Genomic DNA, 25,389 nt, shown 5'->3' with positions numbered 1-25,389 from the left:
GGGAAAAGGAATGAAGAGGTGAAGATGTATTTCGACTGTGTACTCAATCTCACCTACTGCAGAGGTGCAATGACACTGTGGTTTTATTTGACACTTTCAGGAAGAGGTCCAGATCACCATTTTGCAGAAAGTGCAAATGATGGATCAGAAGAACCTTTTGTCTGCCAACCCTGCAGGGAGGGCTGCCCCTTCTGTGCTGATGACAGGCCCTGCTTTGTCCAGGAAGATGAGTATTTGCGACTTGCTATCATCTCCTTCCAAGCCTTATGTATGCTGCTCGACTTCGTTAGCATGCTGGTGGTCTACCACTTTCGCAAAGCAAAGGTAAACCCAAGTACCTTGGTTATGATTTTCCTTTTTGTTATGAAGCAACCTCTTTCTTTTTTTAAGCAAATGAAGTGTTCCAAGTCCCAGTAGCTTCTCTATTAAGAAGAGATATTTATAAAACAGGATTAGAGTATAAAAATTATATTGTTTGCTCCCCAGGAGAAATAAGAATTAAAAATATGAAATGTTATTGTAACATTTTCTTCTATAGAATGTTTCCCCCTATTAGGCCTGGAGCTCCAGTTCTTTATTGTCTAAACTTTAGACTCTAAAGGTCTCTCTTTTATGTCATTCCCTTTGGCCTCTTCCAGAACCCAATATATGGTTAATTTCTTCATATCTAGAAAGCTTTGTGACATTTATCATATTTCATTTTTATTTCTTTCAGACATATTTAAAGATGGTAAATAGACTCAACTATTTTTTAGCACATTATACTTTGAAGAATGAATTTTTTCATAACCTTGTATTTGATTTTGCATTAATATCCCAGAATAATAGTGATACTGCAAAAAGCTTATGTGGCTTTTGAGAGAGCTTGTCCCCTGGTTCTGTTCTGAAAAATCAAAGAGGAGTATATGCATTTGTATGTGTCTCAGTCAGAGGTGAACAAATGCCCCAATGTTCAGGGAAAAGCTTTCTGGGGAGTTGTCACCCAATTAATTATATGTAGCCAGCGTCATGTCAGAATTTGTGGTGCCTTTGCTTTCAGAAATTTATTTATGCCATTGGAAAGGAAAACAAAAACCTAAAGTTTCACCTTTACTGAATTCAAATGATCCCCTGTGTTAGCAGAGTTGTACAGATGGTTTAGAGCTCATTATACAGCTCATTAAAAGTATAAATTATTCTAATTAGAAATATAAAAGAAAAAAAACAGCTTTCTGTGAATGACGTCTATTATAAAACTTCAAGTTAATGTTAAAAAGAATCCCAGTAAACCTCTGTTGAGATTCAGGGAAGATATACCCATTATATTAATATTATAGACTTAATTATTTTAAATAGTTTTAGCATAAACATACAACACAAGTTAAAATCATACTCTAGTCACCAAGAAAGTGCAAACAGGCAAATTGCTCTTCATTACCAAATACACATCTTTCTTTTGCAGTAAAATATGTGCTAAATTGTACATATAATAAAGTAGCTGGCAAGTAGAGTTGGAAATAGCTAACCACTGAAATTAATTGGTTTTATAACGGCCTCTCGCCAGTGGCAGAGCAGGTAGAATTGAAAGGTCTATTTAATAAACTGCTCTGCAATCTCCCTATGTAGTGTAATTCATGTACACAATATATAGCATGTAATTCTTTGTGCATTTTAATTGATTTTATTCATTAATGAGTGCTGTCCTAAGCGGAGTTAGTGATAGATGATGGGTAGAATATTACATTGCATAATAAGAAAAGTAAGACTGTTCTAAACAGATGAATGTCTTAATTTATGTTAATGTTACTTAACATTTCCCAAGTTATCAACCTTGTGAATTTCTCTGGACCTTCACATGAAATGCTATTTTTTAATGCTATCATGAGAATAGATATCTTTACATGCCATTTGGTGAAATTTCTATGAATACAAATTAGTTGGAATACCTAAATTAGACATCTAGTTTAAGATGGTCCCCTTTTGACAAATCAGTGAGTTTTCACTGATGGTGACAAAATATAAAGGGAGATATTTTTAAGAAATAAGTTAATAAAGTCAGTGGACATATAAATAAATTTATGCCCAATTTTCCTGATTTTTACCAAGAAATATGACAAAATTTCAGCTAGAATGAAGCAATCTCTTGTCTTTTAGGAAAGAAAGCCCAGTCTCTGAGAGGTTGTAACTCAGCGGGGTTGGGATAGTTGTATTTAGTCTATTCTAGCACATGGAATAAACACTGCTAGAATACTGAACGTGTAAGTGATGAGAATACTGAACGTGTAAGTGATGAGATTGAGGTCAAGTGAAAATAAGACAGGGAACTTAACTGAAATCAAGAGTGGGCTTAAGCTGTGAAATGGGTTCCATGAGGGCAGGCACTGTTCTAGCCAGTGCAGGAAAGAAGAGATTTCTTTTTGTTTGTGTGTTTTTTAGCAGTAATGCAAAGAGGAGAAAAAAGTGAGTCATTGTCCATGAGATAAATTAATTCCTTAGGAGAAACTTGAATATTCCTAGCACTGATTCTTGAAGAAATTTCTCCTGTGATTCTTATACAGACAATATTATTAAATGTAGCAAATGATAAACATTCTTATAGAAAATAGAATAATAATTTTCATAGCTTTGTTTCTGTTAATTTTCCTGAATGTGTGCTCAAGTTGTAATGCTTCAATATAACTCAAGCAAATCACTTCTGTGGGGTATCACAAAGATGGTCCTGATACACAGTCTTTGTTGTTTAGTATTAATGCAGGGATACTTTTAGGCTATCTGGATTAGAGTTGGCCAGAATGTTCACACATGCTACCACAAAGACTACAATAGACACATATGGTCCTCTTTCTCATTTCATCCAGAGTCAACCTGTCTTGTCAAGTAAGACTCTGAATGAGTTGTATATGAGCTCTGTTTGCTGTCTGTAGGGCTATCAGTCGCTGCCATCATCATGGCCATGGAGGTAGGTGCAGGTTCCCAATGAATTCGGACAGATGATAATGAAACAGCAGAGCCAAAAACTGGTGGTCCATTCCATTATTCTAGCCTCGCACCCGGCGGGCAAGTAAAAACACACAGAGCTCCAAAACCCACTCATTCAGCACTCACAAAGCTACTGGCATATCTGGGTTTTCCTAGAATCAAAAGCCCCCACCAGTCTAAGTCACCTCTGGTTCCCCATCTGCCAACATGGCTTCTTACTCTCTGCACAAACTGCCTTCTCTCTCCTTCCCCTCCATCTTGGTTTCTTCCTTCTTCTCCTTCTGCACAAACTTTTCTTGGTGCAAAAACCCCTCCTCCAGAAACATTAGCATAACAAAGCCCCTTCCCAAGCAGGAAGGTAATTAGCAGTTTCACCTGGCAGTGCAGTTTACCTGGGCAGTGGCCATTTTTAACAATAAAAGTGAGCAAACCCAGAAAATACAGATTTTACAAACTTCTTTGCCTTACATTCCACCCTTTTGCTCACTTTGCAATCTGCATCACAGGCATGCCTGTGCAAGGCATGAGTCACATCACACAGACAAATTACAGCAACAGCACAAGTCATACAATTTCAACAATTACAAAGGTGCCCTTCACCGTGTCTCTCTGAGCACTTTGCCCAAAGCACAAAATGTCCATGGAGCTTCTCTTCAACTGGATGAAAAGCTTTCCAGTGCAGGGGGCCTCCACCAGACATGCCCCCTCCATCAGGGTTTTTCACATTTTCCAAAAGCCGCATGTCCATCCAACAAAGAAGCCAGTGCCCTCTCTGGTCCCATTCCAGTAATCAGTACATGCACATGGGGCCTTAAGTCTGCCCCCTCATCCCTGCCATCTTGGCAGCTCTTAAGAAGCTATCCCAAGGAGGAGCACATGGCAATGGCAGCCAACATTTCCACCTCTGCTCCAGAGCCATCCACCCCTATGTCACAAAATTGTAGCAAACCTACTAAGGGCCTAGTAGTCACTCCCTGCTGCTGGGCCCTACTCTCTGTAGTCTGCAGATAGCAACTTCAGCCAGATTATCCTCATCCTCAGAAGAGGAGCTAGAAATGCCTGCTCCTGCCAAATCAGAGCCACTCTACCTGCAGGCTCCATCTTAGGCTCCTGCGGCTGCCGGCTCTCGGCAACTTCCAGGGCAAACTGCAACTCACAAACCCATGCAGCCTCCTTCTCCAGCACTCGCTCCAGTTCCAGGATCTGCATCTCTCTCCCATGGCCATTCTAACTTCTTTCGCTGCTCGGTTTGCAGACCTCCGGCAGCCTCTTCCACAGAGCTCTCTGTTTCCCCTTGCAGGGCTGTAAAAATCAGCCCACCTACGGTTCCCAAAAGCACAGCAATGGGGAACCATAACAATAGCCAGTCTTCTACCTCACTGCTCAAGGGTGGTGGGAGCTCCAGAACTATCTGATCCAAATCCTGCTGACTACGCCAAATGTAAGGCCAGGGGCTGCTGCCATTGTGGCCATTCATATGCAGGTTCCCATTAGATTTGGACAGACGTTAGAGATACAGTGGAGCCAAAAACTGGTGGGCCATCCCTTTATTCTAGCCTCGCACCTGGCCAGCGAGTAAAACACACACAGGGCACCAAAACCTACTCACACATTCTTTGGTTCCACAACCAGGAGAATCTTTTCTAGTTTTTCCTAGAATCAAAGGCCCCCACTAGTCTAAGTCACCTCTGGTTCCCCATCTGCCAACATGGCTTCTTACTCTGCGAAACTGGCATCTCTTTCAGCACCCTGCCATCTTGGCTGCCTTTTCCTTCTTCTCACAAACTTTTCTTGGCACGAAAACCTCTCCTCCAGCAACATTAGCATAACAAAGCCCTTTCCCAAGTATGAAGGTAATTAGCAGTTTTACCTGGCAGCACAATTTACCTGGGCAGCAGCCATTTTTAACAAAAGTGAGCAAACCCAGAAAATACAGATTTTACAAACTTATTTGCTCAACACTATCCTATACCTGAAAAATGGGATGACTGCAAAATTTTCACATAAACTAGTTGCTCTTTACTGAGTTATCGAAAGCTATTCACTGAGTGATACCAAATTTGTGATTATAATCCCTGTCAAAGTTGGATGGCAGCTTTTTTATATTTCTGTTAAGTGTTAGCTGTGTGATATGATAAATATAACACAGTGTATAGCGAACCAAGCTGGGGCTAGAACTGATGTGCTAATAAGGCTGAGGCATCTATTCAGGTACATACCTGAAGAGTTGCTCACTTTCCCATCTACATGGAGGTATCTTGAAGGAGGGCCCCAGAACACATGGTTAGAGAAGGAGCTTGAGCTATAATCTGTGACTGGTTCCCTCTTTCCTCTTAGCCAGCATGTGAACCATACTCTTTAATCCAATTTCCCCAGAATTTATGGTCTGTGACATCTTAAATACTTTTAGTGTTGGACTATATTTCATTTAGGGCCCATCAGAAATGGACCACTTGGAAACACAGGCCTCTTTTATTTACTTACATTAGACTTTTTTTCTGTGAATTAATGGAAGTAAACATGTTGACAAATCAAAAATAGGAAAAGCCAGTGATCCTGTGCATTTGAGACTGCATGCAAACATGCTGTAATGGTAATAGGTGAGTCTGTTCTAAAATGGAACATTGGGTGATCATATCAAGAGACATAGGTGATACAGAAATTTATGTCTTTCAGTTGTACTATTAGTCTTCCAGGGTAGTCTAATTATGAGTACCTTTATTTGAGGATTAATAATGCCTAAAACATCAACTTGTAGTTGTTAAGTACCAACAATCATTGGTTAAAGGTTATTTTAATAGTTTACCATTTTAAACAACACAAACTAGATTCCGTTATATTTTTAGGTGAGACTTGTGGAATGATACCCCAAAAAGAAGATTAAATTTTATGCTGTATAGACATTTAGGGAACTATATAGTTATATATATTTGTCCTTGTGCCCTTGGTTAAAGATTAAATCTGTCAATAAATTGTGAAAGATTTTGAACCCAGTGAGTTCTTCTCAAACAACAACAATTTTAAAATAGTATCTTAAAGATCCTAAACATTAAATATTTTGAAATTATTTTACATTCTTTACCAAATATTATGACAAGTAACATATTTTTTGGTTCACTATTCTGAAGAGTGAGTGTAGTTTCTTAGAGCTTAATACAGTAATATTCAAGTGTTAGTACAATTTATTTTCAAATAAAAATTTCAAAGAGAAAAGATTCCCTGGTAGGAGCATTTAGTATTTTCACATCATTGTACAACCATCACCACTATTCATTTCTGAACTTGTTTATCTCCCAAACCTAACTCTGTACCTATTGAATAACTCCCCATTCCTCCAGCCCCTGGTAACATCCCTTCTGCTTTCTGTCTCTACAAATTTGTCTTTTCAGAGCACCTCATATAAGTAAAATTACACACTATTTGTCCTTTTGTGTTTGTCTTATTTACTCAGTATAATGTTTTAAAAGTTTGTCCATGTTTTAGTATGTAACAATCTGATTTCTTTCAATTTCTGAATAATATTCCATTGTATGTGTTTAGCACATTTTGTTTATCAATTCATCTACTCATAAATATTTGGGTTATTTCCACCTTTTTGCTATTGCAAATAACACTACCACAGGCATCTGAATGTTAGTGTCTGAGTCCCTGATTTCAATTCTTTGAATATAATCTAGATGTGTGGTATTGCTGATCCATAGGGTCATTCTGTGTTTAACTATTTGAGGAGCCTCCAAACTGTTTTCCACAGAGGTCAGACCATTTGATACCTTCACCAACAATTCATAAGGGTTTCAGTTTCTTCACATCCTATTATTATAGTCAAAATCTTCTTACTCAATGTCTTATGTTAGTGACCATGAGCTAAGAGACTAAGTATTCTAACTATCCTTTCTCTTTAAAATGATGGATTTGATGAGGTAACTTCTTTTTTGTGTGTGACAGAGACAGAGAGAGACAGAGAGAGGGACAGATAGGGACAGACAGGCAGGAGGGAAGAGAGATGAGAAGCATCAATTTTTTGTTGTGGCTACTTAGTCTTCTTTAGTTGTTCATTGATTGCTTTCTCATATGTGCCTTGACTGGGGAGGCTACAGCAGAGCAAGTGATCTCTTGCTCAAGCCAGTGACATTGGCTTCAAGCCAGAGACCTTGGGCTCAAGCCAGCAACCATGGGGTCATGTCTATGATCCCACGCTCAACCCAGTGATCCCGCACTTCAGCTGGTGAGCCCATGTTCAAGCCGGCGACCTCAGGGTTTCAAATGTGAGTCCTCCGCATCTCAGTCTGATACTCTATCCACTGTGCCACCGCCTGGTCCAGTGATGAGGTAACTTCTTTTTCTTTTTTTTTTTTTTTGTATTTTTCTGAAGCTGGAAACAGGGAGAGACAGTCAGACAGACTCCCGCATGCGCCCAACCGGGATCCACCCCGCACGCCCACCAGGGGTGACGCTCTGCCCACCAGGGGGCGATGCTCTGCCCCTCCGGGGCATCGCTCTGCCGTGACCAGAGCCACTGTAGCGCCTGGGGCAGAGGCCAAGGAGCCATCCCCAGCGCCCGGGCCATCTTTGCTCCAATGAAGCCTTGGCTGCGGGAGGGGAAGAGAGAGACAGAGAGGAAGGAGGAGGGGGTGGAGAAGCAAATGGGCGCTTCTCCTATGTGCCCTGGCCGGGAATCGAACCCAGGTCCCCCGCACGCCAGGCCGATGCTCTACCGCTGAGCCAACTGGCCAGGGCAGAGGTAACTTCTTAAGAACTTTCAAGCACTAGGATATTATGATTCTTTGAATCTGGGATATTCAGATTCCTAATCTGATATATTAATTGTATAGAAAGAATAGCTATCACTGCTGAGACTCTTTCCACTGACTAATGAATTGTAGACTTAAGTATCATTGGATCCAGAAAAATCTTTTAGAGGGGTTAAAGAGTTTGGAAGACAATAACATCAATAATAATAACCATATTTATACTCTAAATTCAAGCCTGATTAATGTAGTAAGAATCATATCATACTAGCTAATGTGAGATGAGTTTTTTATATCTTGCCTATATGTAAAGACTCATTCATTGAAGGGACATCTGGACTATTCCAAGCGTTAACAAAGGAGAAATTATCACAACTTTAATTCTACACTTTTGTCCTTATAGGGGATAAGGAAATAAGAACTAAGTAAAAGTTATATCAACTATAATGTTTGATTTTGACCATGATGCCTAATATCTGTATAATTTTTTTCTTTCTATGAACTATATTTAAACATATGCATGGGAAAAAAATATGAAATGCTAAGCTTGACAGTTGTAGAAGTAAAATCATGCTTTCTGAATTAACTTTCAGCTGATCTTCCTAAGGCTGGAAGAAGTCTAAATAGGGCCAGCTCCAGTATTACAATTTGGTGTAAGGCAGTGTGATCAAAGAAGTGTGAGCTAAGCTGTCCTATTCCAAGCATCAATACCCTCATCCCTGAAGTGTTAGGGCTTCACATATTTGGGGCTTGAAAGCTTTCCAGCCTTTAAGGGCTTCCTATATAAAACACAAGTCCTCTTGCTTAGAATCAGTTGTCATTCTAATGATAAGTAGAACTTTAGCTAAAACGTGATTGCTCCCTTCTGTCCAGTTATTGGAGCATGGTGTAATGAAAGTTTCTGAGGCAGTGAGTGGATTTATTCTGAAAAATAATTGCTATTGGCTAACTTTAGCAGCCATATATAGTAGCTGGGAAACCAAGAACATACCTAGCACATACTTGCTTTTTTTTTCTTTTTTTTAAATTAATTTTAATGGGGTGACATTGATAAATCAAGGTACATATGTTCAGAGAAAACATCTCCAGGTTATTTTGACATTTGATTATGTTGCATTCCCATCACCCAAAGTCAAATTGTTTTCTGTCACCTTCTATCTGGTTTTCTTTGTGCCCCTCCCCTTCCCCCTATGCCCTCTCTTTCCTCCCCCGCCCCGTAACCACCACACTCATCCACTGTTGGTGAGAATGTAAGTAGTTCAACCATTATGAAAGAAAGTATGGTGGTTCCTCAAAAAATTAAAAATAGAGCTACCATATGATCCAGCAATCCCTCTACTGGGTATATACCCCCATAACTCATAAACTTTGCTACGTAAAGACACATGCAGCTCCATGTGCATTGCAGCATTGTTCACAGTGGCCAAGACATGGAAACAACCAAAAAGCTCTTCAATAGATGATTGGATAAAGAAGATGTGGTATATATATATTTTGGAATACTACTCAGCCATAAGAAATGATGACATCGGATCATTTACAACAACATGGATGGACCTTGATAACATTATACTGAATGAAATAAGTAAATCAGAAAAAAAATAAGAACTATATGATTCTATACATAGGTGGGACATAAAAAAGAGACTCAGAGACTTGTTCTTTTTTTCTAGGACTTTCAGTCTCAGGGGAAATAGTGGGGGAAGAAACACAACCAATACAGGATGTGAGAGGGCTTTGGTGCTAAGCATGACCATGAAACTGTTTAGTCTAGAGATAGCCTTCTTCTTGAAGGATTATATCAAAGCCAAGGTTTTTATGGAGGATAAACAGCTGTATCTAGCCAAGATATAATAGACTTAGTAGGAACTATCCCATTCCATATTTTACTAGCCAGTTCTCAAGTATTTGGAACTTGACACAATTGGAAATGTATTTTGACAAGTGCTTTTCCCTAAGTAGTTGAAGGTAAGTGTATTTTGAATAAAATGTAATGCTTTGAATTTTTTACCTTTTTCAAATCTTTGCTTTTCTTCTGACAAATATGTGTGATGTATGTTAATAAAAGTGCCAGAAGAAATTTGAGCTTAAAAATTATGGCCTCCTTTTTTAACATACAACACACACCTCCCACCAATGTATTTTGTCAATAAGAAAATATTTTATGAGCTCTGAGTAGAGCTCAGTCCCTAGTTCAAATGTAGAGTTCCAGGTCTTTTCTTTCTGTTGTTACTGTGGAAATTATTTCACTCATTTGTAGGTTATTTTTTCTTAAAACTATTTTTATTAGCAATTAGGAATATCTAGTCTTTCTGGTCACAAGGCTTTCCAAATTATTAAGAGTGAGCTTTAGAACTAATATTACATTTAAATAATTAAGATAAAACTAAAAGGCAAGTTGAAAAAGGTGTTATGATATGATAGTGAAGAATTAACTTTCTTAACCTAAAAACAAACAGACCCTCTTCAAAATCGATAAGAAATGGAAAAGTACCCAATAGTTTTAAAAATAGGCAGAGAATATTCACCAGAAATATATTTTAAAAACATAAAAAAGTATTCTCGATATTCCAAGAATAGTTACAAAATGTAAATTAAAACAACGAGATATACTTTTATAACAATAATTCTCTGTGTTGGTGAAGATGCTAGGACTTAGGCACTTTCATTTATTGCTGGTGGTTGTGTAAATTGGTAGAAACTTTTGGCTGAAATTTGGAATTATGTGTAATAAACTTAAAAATACACAGCAGTTTTACTTCTAAAAGTCTGTACTGAAAAAAATCATATATGTACACAAGGACTTACAGATATGTTCATGTGTGTTTATCATAGCACTAGTTATAGTGCAGATTGGAAGCAATTAAGTATTCAAAATTGAGTTTATCATCCATGCATTTAAATATGTTGCCCCAAAATTGATCTTGTAGAATATTAAATAATGGGAGAAATGGTTTTTTGTGGAGTTTTTTTTTTTTTGTATTTTTCCAAAGTAAGAAGCAGAGTTGAGGGGGAGGCAGACAGACAGACTCCCTCATGCGCCCAACCGGGATTCACCTGGCATGCCCACCAGGAGGCGATGCTTGGCCCCTCTGGGCTGTTCATTGCTCTGCTATAATCAGAGCCATTCTAGTGCCTGAGGTGAAGGCCATGGAGCCACCCTCAGCGCCCTGGCCAACTTTGTTCCAATGGATCCTTGGCTGTGGGAGGGGACGAGAGAGTTAGAGTGAAGGAAGAGGGGGGAAGGGGGAGAAGCAGATGAGTGCTTCTCCTCTGTACCCTGACCGGGAATCAAACCCGGGACTTCCACACACAGGGCTGACACTCTACCGCTGAGCCAACTGGCCAGGGCTGAGAAATGGTTTTAATGTAACAAATCATAACCTTCACTCCCACATTTACATCATTCATTTAAATTTAATGTAGCTTTTCTCATTTTTTATACTATCCTCTCACCTTTTCTTCTTGTGCATCCCTTTCTGCTTACCTTCATCCATTGCTTCCTTTCTTCCATCATCCATCTACTGAGCATCTACTGAGTGCTCTTAGCTATTTCCTATATTGGTAATACCATGATGGACAGTACAAACAATATATGGTAATATTCTGCTGTGGGGCTGGTGGAGGCAAGCAATAAAAAATAAAGAAGAATGTATCAGGTGGTAGGAAATGCAATGACTAAAATAAAATAGTGTAATATAATAGGGTATAGGCTTACAGAAGTGTTCCAGCCACCATGTAAATTCATGTTATCCTCATTTTATACTTGAATAAGCCAAAGTGTAGAGAATTTAAGGAGCCAATCCACTATTACTCGAGGAAGCTAGAAATAACATTCAGATCTTTTTGACTTTATATTTCATTGTTGCTCTTAATGACTTTGCTGTAATATCTGTCATGGTTAAAGGCAAAAATTTATCTTAAATTATAAAAAGTAGACCAGGCCAAGCCAGTCTCATTTTAATAATCTAAGTTCTAGGTCTGCATGCATTCTTCTAACTTCTTCATTCCCTTATGCCTCATCGAAACATACATGTCCTGTGCTTTCTTTATTCCTTCTAGGTGTCTGCTAGTTAACTGAATTAATTAAGTGCATACATGGCACAATTTTTCAAAAAAATTAATTTGTATTGAACTTTTGAATGAGAATGGTTACAAAAATTATATAAGTTACAGGTATATAGTAGCACCATTTGAATTGGTTTTTATGGTCCTTGGCTCTGCTCATTGGTGTTACTACACTTTTTGGCTTTTAAATGGCATCCTTTAATGATTAAACCCACTAAGGAACTCATATATAATACAATGGTCTAGGGGTACATGTGTGTGTGTTTGTGAATGTATATGAAAGTCAGGATGGTAGTAAGAGTAACTATGGGGGGAGCAGGAGAGTGCAGAGAAATAGTTTAACTAAAGGGTCTCTTTCTTTCTGTGTTTCTTGAAAAATATCATTTAAATAACCTCCAGCTCCAGCTGGTGGCAGTGGTACTAATTATGAGTTAATGAAGACCAACGAAAGTGATTATATTTGTACGTGCCTTAAGAGACATAAAATGCTTAATGATGCCAAAGCACCGTTCCTCTTTGGAGGCACACACATTTACTTACGCTTATTTGAGTGGTAAAGCCATTTATGCATTAAGTATGCTAAAAATTACTTTTAAAAATTAATGTGCTCATATACTGTATTGCTTGCTATTTGAAAAATATTATGAGACCAAATGGTTTTCCCCAAATTTCTCAGATCTTCGCTTTAAAGCCCATTCAAATATTATGTAAGCAAAAAACTTTGCACAGTTATAAATTAATGCCTTCAGAAAAAATTTACTCATGAATATTTAGCTAGGTTAACAAAAATGATTTTATTACTGGCTTGCCCAGAAGAGGCTTGCAGTCTAATGGGGAAATGGATAAAAGGAAATAAAAGATATATAAAAACATGTTACGTGTTGAGTACTTGGTGAGGAAGCAGGGAATAGTGATTCAAGTTGCAAACTTAATGTTTATCTTGGTGCTTCTCCTGGCTTTTCACATAAGAGCTCTTAAACTTTAGGTAAGTTGCCAACCTCTATTTATCTCAGTTTCCTCTTCTGTAATATGGGAGAAAAATCTAATCTCATGGGGCTATGGTGAAGATAGCAATGTGTGGAATCTTTAAAACATAACAATGAATGATCTGAGGAAAGTGCTCCGTAAATGTTAACTATTAATAGGGCTCTGTACAGACTATGAAAGCACAAAACTAAGAGTGGTTAAGGGGTGGTCTGGGAACACTTCAAAAAAAAGTGACACTTGAGAAGAATTAAAAAAAATAAACCTCATTGGTCAGACTAGAAGGAGGTGAGAAGGTTGGCTATTCAGAGACGCATATATACAAAGATTTTAGAATGCACATTCCACATAAAGGGGAATTTGTTATTTCAATTTGGATCCTGAAGAACCTGGCTGAGCATTTGGACTTTATTCTATAGGGAGATGAGGTAAAATTAAAAAAATATATATTGATTTATTTTAGAAAAAGGAGAGAGAGAAGGAGAGAGAGAGAGAAAGGCAGGGGTAGGAGCAGCATGCATCAACTCATTGCTTCTGGTATGTGCCTTGACAGGGCAAGTGCAGGGTTTCAAACCAGGGGACCTCAGCGTTCCAGATCAATGCTTTATCCACTTTAGCAGCACAGGCCAGGCAAGGAAATTTTTTGAGTAGACTAAAGATGTTAAATATATGGGTCTGGCACCTAAGAAATAGGTTTGTCAGCCTTTCACTCATTCATTCAGTGGTTTTTGAGGTTGCACTAAGTTTCCAGGCATTGTTTTGCATGATGAATGAAACAGGTATGGTCTGTGATCCTACAAATGGAGTTAATAATCTTGGAGTAAAGATAAGTAAGTAAATAAAGTAATGCATGCCAATACTAGTAAGTTCTGTGAAGGGAAGCAGACAAGTGAAGTGAGAGTGGAACAGAGATGGGGGTGTTTAGGAAGACTTCTCTGAGGTAGTGTCATTTAATCTGAGGTCTCAAGGATAACCAGGTGTCGGGTGGGTGGGGAATAGGGACAGGAGAGAATTCCCAGGAAAGAAAACGACACCTGTAGGTTTCACCATGTGCAGAAGCTTGGAGTGTGTTAGGGACAGGAGGAAGCCAGCATGGAGAGCAAGGAGCAGCAGGGTGGGAGAGGAGAAAGAAAAATTTAGAGAAATAGTCAGCTCCCCATCATTCAGACATCTATAGACCAGAGCAAAAGTTTCATTTTATTTGACATGAAATAAGAATCCGTTGAAGGTTTTGAAGCAAGATCATAAATGGTCTCATTTAGGTATTAAACTAATTTCTTTAGCTGTTCTGTGAAGAAAAGATTAGTAAGGGGCAAGTGTAAAAGTGGAGAAAAATGATAGGAAGTCTATTGTTAAGTTAGAGATAGTGGTTGCCATGGAGATGGAGAGGCATGGCTAAGATACAATTGTAGATAGACCTGATCGGACTTGATGATGAATTTGATGTGAGAAATGAGGAAAAGAGAAAAATGAAGTTTGATTCCTGCAGGGTTATAGCATGAGGAACTTAATGAAGGAAAAGTTGAGCTATTTACTAAAATTAAGAAAGTGTGAAACACCAGAGAGAGAACAATTTTAATGGTGGGCGAAGGAAAAATCATGTTTTATTCTGATGTAAGTTTAAATAAGGTTGCCAAATTTAGCACATAAAAAAACAGGATGCCCAATTAAATTTGAATTTCAGATAAACAATGAGTAATGTTTTAGTATAAGTCTGTGGTAAATGTCGCACATTAATACTGAAACAACTGTGTGTGGTTTATGTGCGTTATTTTATCTGGCAATCCTAATGTTTAACCTACCTGTGAGAAATAGAAGTGAAGCTCTCAGAAGAGCAGTTAGTTATATGAGCTGGAAGCTGAGTGCAAGAAGTTAGGCTAGAGCTATAAATGAGGGGGTATGGGCATTAAGGCATAGAAATTTAATGCTGTGAGAATGAATGAGGGTCCCACATAGGAAATGGAGAAAGAGAAAAAAATAAAGAATGCTTAGGACTGATGCTTCAACATTTTGAAGATAGACTGCAAGAACTCTTTTTGAATCATTGAGGGGTAGCCAAAGAAAATAAAGGGAAGCCAGATCAGTGTCACAGTACAGAATCAAAAAGAGGACAGGGTAACCTGTGGGGAAGACTATAGAGTAACAGCATAAAAGAGGGGAGGAAATGATGCAGCAGGTTTGACAACACAGAGATCACTGGCAGCCTGATGTGTGCTCTAATATAATGATGTAGATGTAGAGAAAGCATGTGTACCCTAACTCTAAGCATCTTATTTGGGAAGGGAGTAGAGAAGTGGTGTTGACTAGATAATGATAGTTAAAATCATGACAAATTCTGAGTTTTCCCAGGGAAGTGTTTAGAGTAAGAAGAAGAAGGAGGAGAAGGAGGAGGAGGAGGAGGAGGAGGAGGAGGAGGAGGAGAAAGGGGAAGAAGAGGAAGAAAGAGAGGAGGAAGAAGAAGAAGGAGAAATTTGAAGCAGAACCTTTGGAATAGAAAGAAAAAAACAAAGGAGGAAAAGGGACAGAAGAGTAAGAGGTCTGAGCCAACCCCAATAGAGGAATTTTACAGCAACAAAGGGAAAGGAATTCAAGAGAGAGAGAGCTGATAAAGGTACAACTGCAGGTAATGCAGAGCAGTGAAGCAACAGTGAGGCCTAAAATAGCTTATAGCTATTCCCTTATCACACTGTCTTGATTATTATAGTTTTATTAGGACTTAAGTGGTTATAACTGGTAGTCTTAACTTCCAAAATCTTTTGGATATTTTTAGTTTTTACTCTTCCATTTTTAGCATTTAGGAAAAGCTTGTCAAATTCAATGCAAAACTCTATTGGGATTTTGATTGGGATCTCATTTAGTAGTGTAAGAACAGTTGTCTAATCATATGGAAAACTCAGTATTAGATCATGCCCTAACCATTTGCAACAAATCCCGGATGAAAGTGACTCCATGGATTTTATGATTCAGAAGTTGTTGAGCACTTCTGCCTAAACAGTTTCTGAGCAGTGATAGGCATGGCAGTTTGCTAGCAGTGGGTGAGAGATAAAGAAGCCAACACACAGCTCTGTCAAGAAGCTTGGTGTATGGGAAGCAGAAAGAGGCTCTGACCACAGGCCAGAGAGCTGCCTCAGGGTGCAGGAAATCTTATCTTGAGAGATAGGAACATGTTTGTAAAGTGTTCGAGAAAGGAGGGAAGAGCAGGTTGCAAATACAGGACAGCATGGCATCATCAATGGGGGAGGGGCCCAGGAACAACAGAAGAGAGTAGGGTCCTGAGCGCAGTGCAGGTTTTCTCTTTGACCAGGACACTGTCTGAAACGTGTCTGAAGCGAGATGAATGGCATGTTGATGAGGCAGAGATCGATCATTTTGGGTTGAGGTAACAAAGTTGAAGAAATTCTACCTTGGATTTTCTACCTGAGATTTGGAATTAGGTCATTTATTCAGTGTTCTTTTTAAAAATTTTAATTACAGTTTACATTCAATATTATTCTGTACTAGTGTCAGATGTATAGCATAGTGGTTAAACAATCACATACTTTACAAAGTGGTTATCCAGGCCCTGGCCAGTGGCTCAGTGGATACACTGTGGACCCAGTGTGTAGATGTCCTGGGTTTGATCCCCCGTTGGGGCACACAGGAGAAGCAACCATCTGCTTCTCTCACTCTCCCTCTCCTCCTCCTCTGCCTCTTTCCCTCTCACAGCCAGTGACTTGATAGGTTCAAACATGGCCCCAGGCACAGAGGATAACCCGATTGGTCTGAGCAGATCAGCCTTAGGTGCTAAAAATAGCTCAGTATTCTAGCATTGGCCCAAGAAGGGGTTGCTAGGTGGATCCCAGTTTGGGCGCATGCCGGAGTCTGCCTTGCTATCTCCCTGTGTCTTACCCCCCCCCCCCAAAAAAAAGTGATTTCCCTATCTTTTAAGTACCCACTGGGCCCCATGTGTAGTTATTACAATATTATTGACTATATCCCCTATGCTGTACTGTACATCCCCATGACTATTCTGTAACTACCAATTTGTACTTCTTAATCCCTTCACCCAGCCCCCAATCTCCTTTCCCTCTGGTGTTCTTGAGCAGGGTGAGGTAGAGACTTGAGAAGACTGTTGGAAGTTGGTTACAGACACTGCAGAGGAAGGAAGAGGCAAGTCCAAGTGCACATAAAAGGACTGCTGAGAGCACAGTTTGACTTCGAAAGCACAGATGTTTCCCTGAAGTTCTGTTGAAAAGAAGAGAAGCAGAAAGTTGAAGATAAGTATTAGCACAGGCAGTTATGTTTACTGAGTGATTGTCATTCAAGGAACTACAAATACTTTGCAAGTGGCAGTTTTGTTTATAATCATTTGTTTTTTCTTAAAATAGATGTACAAAAGTTTCACTCTCCAAGTTTCTTAGTTCATTTACAGTATTAATGTGTGACAATTAATTTTAAAGAAATCCCAGGAGGGAGAGAAATAACAGTAATTAGCATCTTCAGTTTACAAATAGAGAGAAAATGATGCCTAATGATTCTCCTGAGATCATAATGCAAACCACTGCTTACTCATAATTAAATATTCTTCAAATCCAATGAAAATAACATATTTTTTAAGACTTTAGTGGGTATATTATAGTCACAAGGCATTTTGTGCCATTTTTCATAGGAGTTCAGCAGATAGTTACAGTTAGGCCGATCCCTGTTAAAACTGAAATCAAGGGGATGCATTTTGTGACTTTTATTTCCTAATACATCAGAAGTTGGCAAACTATAATCTGCTGCTTGTTTAGAAAAATAAATCAAAATGAAGAATATTTTATGACATTGGGAATATATGGAATTCCAATCCCAGAGTTCATAAAGTTTTATTGGAAACTAGCCACACTCACTTGTCTGCACACCTCTGGCTGACTTCCCACTATAGTGGGGGACTTAGTAGTTGGGGCAGAGATTGTGCGGTCCAGTTTCCGTTCTCATCTCTCATCTCTCAGTGCCTTGCTCATTGGTCCTATATATTTTGGGGGTATTTGTCTTTTCATAAGGAACTCTCAAACACTAAAAAGCCTACACTCAAATGAATGAATGTACATTATTGTGATTTCAGATTCAAGTCAGAATGCCTGGATACACTTTGGCTAAAAGGTCATCTTGGCATCCTGTACTCCCTCATGCAGTCACTTCTGTCAGCTACAAAGATTCTAATTTGGAGCATTTGCTGGTTTCTTGACCTGCTGTTCTCTTTGTGCCATACCAGGCCTGTCAGATCCTGAGCTTAAAATTTCAAAAAAAAAATAAGTTTCACAGGCAGAATGGTGTGAGCGAGGAGGCAGGATAGCAGTGAGCCCTTGATCTGTATTTCAAACACAGAGCCTGGGAGCCGAAGCCCATTGCCTGGGTTTAAGTCCTGCTGGCCTAGAGAGACGTGGTTTGGCTGCCTTGATCAGAATTTTAAATTTCATTCAAGTTTTTACTTTGCTAGAACAAGATTTCATTTGGGCATGAGCCGTAGGTCCTAATTTGTATTCAGTTTAGCTCTGTAGGACTTTAGTGGGTGGATCTTGCTCAGCTGAGTGCAGTGTATCTCTTAAACATTTCAAAGCCTCATAACTTCCTGTATCAGCGTTTCTCCTACTGGAAGTCGGGCAGCACCCCTGGAGGGGCTGTGGAGCTCCTCCCTTGTCATTGTGGCCACAGGACTTCCAGTCCTGTGGCTCTCTCCTCCCAGACAGAATCAGTGCTCTGCGGCCACAGGAAGGGCACCATGACGAGGAGCTATGCATTTTTTCTTTCTGGTGGAGATTTTTTGAGATCAGCTTTCATGAAGCCAAAGCTCTGTCTCATCTTCCTCTTCCATACCTACAAAAATCATGCTCTCTTCCACACACCTGCAAATTTATAACCAGGCTTCCTGAGGAAAAAAGTAAACCTGCTCTTTTTTTATTTATTTTTTTATTTTATTTTATTTTTTACAGGGATAGAGAGAGAGTCAGATTGAGGGATAGACAGGGACAGACAGACAGGAACGGAGAGAGATGAGACGCATCAATCATCAGTTTTTCATTGCGACACCTTAGTTGTTCATTGATTGCTTTCTCATATGTGCCTTGACCGTGGGCCTTCAGCAGACGAGTAACCCCTTGCTCGAGCCAGTGACCTTGGGTCCATGCTAGTGAGCTTTTTGCTCAAGCCAGATGAGCCCGCGCTCAAACTGGCAACCCCGGGGTCTCGAATCTGGGTCCCTCCGCATCCCAGTTCGACGCTCTAGCCACTGCGCCACCGCCTGGTCAGGCTAAACCTGCTTTTGTTAGGTTTTCCTGTCTGCAGTGTTTCAAAATGACGAATTCCTCTGGGGTTTCACTTCAGCCCTCCAGGTGCCTGTCTTGTCTTGGTGCCTCAGATCACAGAAGAGAAACGGACTGAGTCCTGCGTGAGCATGTGAGCCATGGCTAGCACTTTCAGGCTGTGAACCCACTTCTGCTAACCCAGAGAGGGGGCATTAGGCTATTTTAAGAAAAAGCACTATTGCCTGACCAGGCGGTGGCTCAGTGGACAGAGCGTCGGATTGGGATGTAGAAGACCCAGGTTTGAAACCCCGAGGTCGCCAGCTTGAGCGCAGGCTCATCTGGTTTGAGTAAGGCTCACCAGTTTGAGCCCAAGGTCGCTGGCTCTAGCAAGTGGTCACTCGGTCTGCTGTAGCCCCCAGTCAAGGCATGTATGAGAAATCAATCAATGAACAACTAAGGAGCTGCAACAAAGAATTGATGTTTCTCATCTTTCTCCCTCCCTTCCTGTCTGTCTGTCTCTATCTGTCCCTCTCTCTGATTCTCTCTGTCTCTGCCAAAAAAAAAAGAAAGAAAAAAAAAGTGCTATTGACCATGCCCTAATGGGAGTTCTTTTGTAATAGCTAGTAAGAGAGAAAACAAGGCCTCTCAAAGAACACCTCCATTTTAATTGCTTGCCAGTTAGTGTTTATCAAGCAAAGCATGGGTTTCCATTTTTCTTTTTAATTATCCGTAATAGCACCCTACCAATACTGCCTAAGAAATACGCTTGACAGGGAGACATTTATTTCACTTGGAAGCAAACTGAGTAGATTTGAGAAAAAGTCAAGTTCAAGAGAAGTATAGATTCTCATTGACCCCTTTTCTTTCCCTTTTTTGGCTTTGCAAAGTCTGTGAGGTTTGAATTTTCTTCATAATGCTAATTAGCAAGGTGTAATTTATTTTTCACAGTCCTAGAAATGTGCAACATTTTTGAGAAATTCAAATGTCTTTAACGCTTGTTTACTCATGCTCATGACTTCTCTGTTTATTTCATCATTTCTCTATAAACTATTACTAAATTTAAGTTTAATGCATTTTATAATACTGCTGAGGACTCTTAAGGGTGTATGTTATTTTCTATTTCAGAATATAATATTCAGATAGGATCATTTTTGACATTTCAGTAATGTAGTCAGTAATTTTTAGCTCTAGGACCCAAATTTAAAATAGATTAGAGGTAGCACCCACAGTCTCATTTTTAAAACATCTGCCCTCATTTCCTTATAAAAAACAAAAAGTTTAGGGAAGTGAGGCGAATAATAATAGCAGAGCAGCTTAAAATAAATAAAAAGATCATAGCATTTATCGGCCCAAAGCAGTCCAAATTTAATACATAATTATTATGGGAACCATTTTTATGCATATTTGCTGCTTACTTACTTTCTGTCTGTAAGCTTCAACACTCTTTCACGCCTCAAATATTTTCTTCCACCTCAACGCCAGCCCCTTAACTCAGCGTCACAGTGCTTCACTGGGGCCCCGGTCTGCCCTGTCCTGCTCCCCTCTCTGGGGAACAGGTGCCTCTGCACCTGATTCCGCTGGGAATGAGAACAGCATGGCCCGGAGGGCCAGGAACCACTCTGCCTGCAGCTGGCTCTGTGGTTTGGGGGTTTACCTTCTCTGCTTTGGAATTCATTTCATGATTCTCACCCTCCTGACTGCTAGGCCCTGTCTGGCCTATTTAGACACTATCATTAGACACTCATTGCTGGTGGGTGACTTATTTTCCATGAAGCCTCATGTGCTGGGTTAGGTGGGTGTCACTTACGTCTATTAAGCAATCTATTTCAGAGTCCCCTCCACAAGTTTGTAAAATTTGAGTGAGCAGACCCCTTCTCAGATCTTATGAATGAGTTTCTTGGAGTGGGTTCTCCAGGAATATATAATTTTTTAAACTGTCATAGGTGTTTCTCATAAACCTCTCAAGATGGAAACCATTGACTTATAAAGTAAAAATGATCCATATGTCCTCTTCTAATAAAACCTAAAAACAGTTCTTCTCATTCAGGAAGGCAGAAATGAGACTTTTGTTTATTAATCTTGTGCTTTTCACTGTCCAAGAGCCACTCAACCATTTAGAAATCATAGTTACTCGTTTTAGCTTTCCTCAGTCAGAGAAATAAAACCAAAGGCTGATGTATTCCCTGAGGGCCATGAATTTCGGAGGCCGCGGAGTGCAATGGGAGGTGAACTGCCCAGGATTCACTTATTGAAATTACATGCCTCAGCTCTTTACCCCAGATACTGAAATAGCTAAAAGAAAATTTTAATTTAAAATGTCTGTGAATTATAGAGAGAGCATAGATGTAAAAGCTGATTCTTAAAAAAGGGGAAAAATCAAATATGGAGGAAAGCAGTCCTTCATGGATTAATGGACTTTGGGTGTTAGCAGCATGACATGACTGATGGAGACAGTAAAAGCTGCACTTGGTGGAAAGGAGGCTTTGGGTTTGGTTTTTGTGCTTTTTTTTGTCACAAATAAGCAAACAGTTTAAGCTTGCCTGAAAGTAAATGTGCAGTTACGCACAACAACAAATGAAGCTACAATGCAGAAGGCAGACACCAGTGGCTCACTAGTGAGATAAATATGGGAAATAGCAAAAAGACATGACTACATGGAACAGGTGTAACCAGAATAGACGGCAGATGGGTTTCACATGTAAATAACAGAGGCAACTGGAGTTCAGTTGAACCCCAGACCTCTCTTTTCCTATTTACTTCTGCCTAAACAATCGCAGACATTTCCTCTGCTCTTGGACCCATAGTCCCAACTGCCTAATTGATATTTCTGTCTGTCTCAATACATTGGCATGTTTAAAACCAACTCCTCTCCCAAGCCTACCCCTCTTGCTCCTTCCTGTCCCGGGGAGTGCCGCCAGCGTCGTGGGGAGTAACCAGGGCCCGCAGCCTCCTCTGACCCTCTCTGCCCCTCTCTCTGAGCCAGTCCGTCACACACTCCTGTCAGGTTTGCCTCCATACCCTTCTCTGCCCCTCTCTCTGGGCCAGTCCGTCACACACTCCTGTCAGGTTTGCCTCCATACCCTTCTCTGCCCCTCTCTCTGGGCCAGTCCGTCACACACTCCTGTCAGGTTTGCCTCCATACCTTTCTCTGTCCCTCTCTCTGAGCCAGTCCATCACACACTCCTGTCAGGTTTGCCTCCATACCCTTCTCTGTCCCTCTCTCTGAGCCAGTCTGTCACACACTCCTGTCAGGTTTGCCTCCCCTAAATGGCTTCACTTTTCTCCATCTGTCCTGCCACCGTCCTCATCTAAGATACCATTATCTTCTCCCCAAATGTTTATGGTATCCTCCTACATTTGAGTTTTCCTTCACCTTCTCTATCCTGCAGCCGAGATCTTTCCTAAATTCAGTTTTATCATTTAAAAACCCGTCCCTTTACTCTTCTCTGTGATAACTTTTCACTGCTTTAGGATGGAGACCAAAGTCCTGAACCACCCTTAGAAGTACCAACATGATTGACTTGTCTCTCTACAGCTTAAACATCAACTTCTCTCCTCTTCTTTTTGGCACTTCAGTCAGACTCTTCTGTCACTTGATAAAACATTTACCCTAAAGACCTCCCCTATTTGGAAGAATACCTTCATTAACACCCCACCTACTCAACATTTTTTCTCCCTCTAGTCTTTCCGATTTCAACTCATCCCTCACTCCCAATAAAGCTTCTTCTAAACTCTCATTTCTGATCAAACTTCTTTTCTCTGTCCTATTGCAGTTTGGAGTAGTTTTTCTGAAGAACAAGGTCCTCAACCTTGGCACTATTGACATTCTGGACTAGATAATTTTTGTTGTGAGGAGCTGTCCTATGCATTGTTAAGTAACATCTCTAAACTTTGCTCACTAGATTGTTATGACTTGTCATAACAATTTAAAATGTGTCCAGAAATTGTCATATATCTTCTGGAGGCAAAGTTAAAAAATTGAGAATCACTGCTTTGGAATAACTCCTTCCTCCTCAATCTGTGATAATGACTTTCCTAAAAAACCAAATAATCCATGAGAGTAAAAACTCGTGTGTGTGTGTGTGTGGGGGGGGGGGCATTGAATGGAAGAATGGGGAATAAAGACAAAATAGTAAATATTATGGGAAATGTGACTATTAGGAAAAAAACCCAAATACCAAACATTATTGGGAACAGTGTCACTATTGGGGAAAAACAAAAAAACAAAGCAAAACAAATCGAAACACCAAATGTTATAGGGAATTTGATTCTAATTGATTCTATTTGATTCTAATTTCCAAAATTTATTCTTTATTATTTTTCCAGAAGAAAATTAGAAAACTCCATCCATAATATTATTAAATTTCAAATCAGCACGATCTTGAGGTAGTGTCACTAGAGAACATTAGTCACAGTATCTATTCTTCTGGCCCACTCTTGGAAACTCCAGCTCACTCAGCTCCATGAAGAGGAGACTCAACTTCCTGATGTCTAAACAAGCATCTTAAAAATCATACACATTCTTCATGTAGCTCTGTGGTTATTACAAACTGGGGGAAAATGATACCTACAACATAGTTTATATTTAAACTTGAAATGGAGACAGAGCACAAAGCCTTTCTTAGATGCCACAGGAGTGTGCTTTGCCTCCTGTGAGGTGTTTTCTAGCAGCTCCAGGTGGGTGGTGAAGAAGGTAAACACCAACACATGAATAATAAGAGAATAAGTCAATGAGCATCAATATATAGAGGATGTGACACGATTCTAAATGGAAACATTAGGACATCATTCTGAGAAGAGCAGTGTTAGAAGAGCTTTGAAAGGAATAGGAATTTTCCATATGAAAGAACAAATTCTACAAAGTCTTGGGATTAAAAAGAGCAAGATAGAATGAGCATATGGTTATGGGGTATATGAGATGAGGCTGGAAAGGCTGGCTGGGGCTTGAACATGAAGAGCTTGAAATCCTGAGATAAGAAATTTGGACTTATATGTAGCAGATCGTCACAAGGATTTAAGAAAGGAAATGACTTGTAGATTTTGGAGCTCCAAGATGGCAGCGGAGTAGGCGGATGCCCAGACGCCCAGCTCTCAACACCAAACTGGAATACAAATCAATTTAGGAAAAATCAGCATGAAAAACCAACACTGAACTGCAAGAACAGCTCTCAAAAACCAAGGAGCAAAGAGGAAGCCACAATAATCCTGGTAAGGAGTGCCTGAATCTCCTCTGCTTACAGGAACGGAAGGGGGGGGTGAGGCTGAGAGCCCAGAGAGGATTTCACAGAGGAAAAAGAGCAGAAACTACTGCTCACAGCCACTTACCTGGCGACCAGGGAGCAAGGTGGGTTGAAAAGGCCAGCTTATCTCCCAAGTGGAAAGGACAGGGAGAGGGACAGACTGTGAGGGGCTAAGGAATGCAAGAAACAAAATAAAAAAGCTGACTCATTCGTGCTGGAGGCGGCCATAGCTGGGGGAGGGACTGAACCTTTCACAAAACAGAGCTGAAGTGCTTCTGGAGCAGAGATCTCCGGACATCTATCCAGCTCCAATCAGCGCAACAAGACACAGCTGAAAACAAGAAGTGGGGAGGAGGGGCAGTAACTCAGGTCTCCATGGAGATCTGAGATACACCTCCCCCTACTGAAGCTGAGAAAAACCCTGCCCCCAGTGAGATTAGTTGGTGGAAGAGACCTTCAGCGTCTCAGGTTACACCCACAGCATTCCTGGTTACAGTTTCAAAAAAGCCCCCTGCTGAGATCAGTTAACAAGACTATCACCTGTTAAGAAAACAAACAAATCAAGACTTCAAAGCTGCCCAAATCCGAAAGTGGATTACAAATAATAGCTGATACCAACCCAAGAAGACCTAGAAATAACACAACTGAAAACTGGAGGCAGACAACACCAAGCCTAGACTCAACCAACTCTACAAATAAAACAAAAAAAGAAAAAAAAAGAAGATGAGAAGACAAAGGAGTGCAATCCAAATGAAACCACAAGAGACACCTTCGAGAGATGAACTGAGTGATATGGAAATAATCAAACTTCCAGATGCGGAGTTCAAAATAATGATTGCAAGGATGCTTAGGGACCTTAGAACAACAATGGAGGGGGAGTTTGAAAACCTAAATAAAGAAATAGCAAGTATAAAAAAGAATCAGTTGGAGATGACAAATACAATATCAGAAATAAAGACCACAATGGAAGGAATTAAAAACAGGATAGATAGAGCAGAGGATCGAATCAGTGAGTTAGAGGACAACTGGAATGAAGGCATGAAAGCAGAGAAGAAAAGAGAAAAGAGACTCAAAAAGTCAGAGGAAACTCTTAGAGAGCTCTGTGACAACATGAAGAGAAATAAC

General features: G+C 39.9%; 1 protein-coding gene across 1 annotated transcript in view; it reads left to right on the top strand.

The window, feature by feature from the left end:
* The window catches only part of GPR158 (G protein-coupled receptor 158), a 532,888-nt gene that overhangs the window by 315,614 nt on the left and 191,885 nt on the right, over positions 1 to 25,389 (top strand). Inside the window, exon 4 of the mRNA XM_066280852.1 lies at positions 101 to 324. Within this exon, the coding sequence (XP_066136949.1) occupies positions 101 to 324 (224 nt within the window). The remainder of the gene's footprint in view (positions 1 to 100; positions 325 to 25,389) is intronic.

Source organism: Saccopteryx bilineata, chromosome 5 (assembly GCF_036850765.1).
Source record: "Saccopteryx bilineata isolate mSacBil1 chromosome 5, mSacBil1_pri_phased_curated, whole genome shotgun sequence".
In the NCBI taxonomy this organism is placed as follows: Eukaryota; Metazoa; Chordata; class Mammalia; order Chiroptera; family Emballonuridae; genus Saccopteryx; species Saccopteryx bilineata.
The sequence above is the reverse complement of the archived record's forward strand: the minus strand, read 5'-3'. Positions and strand labels throughout refer to the sequence as shown.